This window comes from Orussus abietinus, unplaced genomic scaffold (assembly GCF_000612105.2).
Source record: "Orussus abietinus isolate OABI.00-Male unplaced genomic scaffold, Oabi_2.0 scaffold509, whole genome shotgun sequence".
Taxonomy (NCBI): Eukaryota; Metazoa; Arthropoda; class Insecta; order Hymenoptera; family Orussidae; genus Orussus; species Orussus abietinus.
The window spans coordinates 57,036-58,971 of NW_019394657.1; the positions used below are offsets into that span (position 1 = coordinate 57,036).

Here is a 1,936-nt window from a genome sequence, read left to right on the forward strand (position 1 = left end):
CATATTGGGTATGACTGGTGCTCCTATGCGGAGGAATCGTGGTCCACTTGTAGCAACATATGCAAGTCTTAGGGACTCCGATTAACTGGGCTCCTAGTCCGGAAGTCCATCCTGCTCTGAGCGCCGGTTATTGATCATATTCTCGGTTTTTTGTGCCCACTCCCAATGTGATAATCGCGAATATCGCGTCATCCTTCCTTACTCTCTTGTCGATCCGGACCTTACTCCCTGGTCTTGCCCCTGGTTGAGCCTCATGCCAATTAATCCTTAACCGTACTCTGGTATCAATAACATATCGTAGTTTGCCGTAGCAGGTCATACACCCAGGGTGGATAGGAGGGCCGTCTTGTATCACTCAAAGAGAACGTAACTGGGGTTCGTGGCGCAGCAGCGGCATGGCTCGAACTTGGTCTTTATAGTCGTTATTATTGCTTCTCGCTAAAGGTGACAGTGAGATCTGCAACCTTTGTGAAGTCGAAACAAATACTTAGGCTCGCGGTCATCTTAGATTATAAGTATTCTCTATATTTATTGTATTTACTATATTCTAAGTGTTCTATATACGTAATTTACAAAGATTTATTCTAAATATCTCATTGCTCACTGGTTGGTAACTACCGAACACTGCTTTGATAAAAAATGTTCATTATAAGAAATGATTTATTCCCACGAGATTTTTAAATATGAAGACTCTTATAATAATCTACATCATCCTAAGTTATACAACTTGAAACCGTTAAATACTTTTTCCAGACCAACGAAGGATGGGGTGTGTCAATAGTCGAGCAGACATTAACGACCTCCATCCAAATATCTTTCAAGTGATGAATGTCGACGAATTAGGCAACTTGATAACACCCGGCCGTTTGGAAGTTACTGATATGGACATTGTGTTGTATCAGTGTGGTAAACAGCCTGTGAAGTGGCCGTTACGTTGTTTACGCCGTTATGGTTACGATGCCGAAATCTTCAGTTTTGAATCTGGTAGACGCTGCTCCACTGGACCTGGCATTTATGCTTTCAAGTGTAGGCGAGCTGCACAACTCTTCAATCTTGTTCAAACAAATATTCAGGTTAGTATGAAACAAATTTACATAAAGCAGGTTCTATATCAGTTTACTGATGACAGTGTTACACGGCGGCCGAGTGGCTACCCAGATCGGGGGATGTTTGCAGATGCCTCCGAGCAGTTCGATGATTATATGAGAATTAACTCGTACGCACGTGTGACCAGTTGATAATTTAGGAAATAAGGCAAGGATAACCCGAGAGCCTAAATCAATCTCATTAGTGGGATGGATAGGTTTTTTAGTCCTTAAAGGGTGATTGGAGGGTTGCGCTGAGGGCTCGCAAAGACTTTCAAGAATTTGGTCGTTAATTTACGATGAATTAAAGAATTCTATTTGTAGTGTTATCAAAAGAAGTACAGTGTCAATACAGAACGAAACGCGCTCATGATATACTTCAATAAACGAAGATCGTGAGGCGAGACAACGGCGTTGAAGACCGCTCGGTAGCGGTCTGCAGAAGTGTAACAATATACATCCGCGTGTCTATCGGAGATTCTTTACTTGCAAGGTGTGCCTTATCTTACTTAGCAAGAACAACTAATAATTTGCGATTTTTAACCACTTCGGTAAGAGCGTCGACTGTAGTCGACAGCCATAGATGAACGCACGCAGCCGAGCATCAATTTTCGCCGACAGCCGTGATATGAAGGCGCACAGCCGAGCGTCGACTTTAGCGACGGCCGTGATATGAACCCGCCGGCCGGCGAGCGCCGTACCGAAATGGTTAATTATGAGGCGTTAGAATTCAACGGTAGTTATCGGGAGTTGAATATCTAGTTCCGTAACGAATTAGTCATTTTGAAAAGTTTTCGGAAGAAAGTACACAAATAATGAAGCTTGTAAAAGTGGGGTTCTTCGAAGAGAAT

The 1,936-nt window shown here is 42.9% G+C and overlaps 1 protein-coding gene across 1 annotated transcript; it reads left to right on the plus strand.

Annotated features, from left to right (window-relative positions):
* Positions 1–758: 758 nt before the first annotated feature.
* LOC111674047 (fibroblast growth factor receptor substrate 3-like) lies at positions 759–1,257 on the plus strand. Its single transcript, XM_023432950.1, has 2 exons — positions 759–1,073; positions 1,130–1,257. The coding sequence occupies exons 1-2, from the start codon at positions 765–767 to the stop codon at positions 1,196–1,198; spliced, it is 378 nt and encodes a 125-aa protein (XP_023288718.1). The 5' UTR covers positions 759–764; the 3' UTR covers positions 1,199–1,257.
* The last annotated feature ends 679 nt before the right edge of the window (positions 1,258–1,936 follow it).

Excerpts from the sequence above, each read along its gene's own strand:
- LOC111674047 (XM_023432950.1), top strand. The coding sequence starts at position 765 with ATGGGGTGTGTCAATAGTCGAGCAGACATTAACGACCTCCATCCAAAT. Across the intron at positions 1,074-1,129 it reads TTGTTCAAACAAATATTCAG|TGTTACACGGCGGCCGAGTG; the intron begins GTTAGTATGAAA and ends TACTGATGACAG.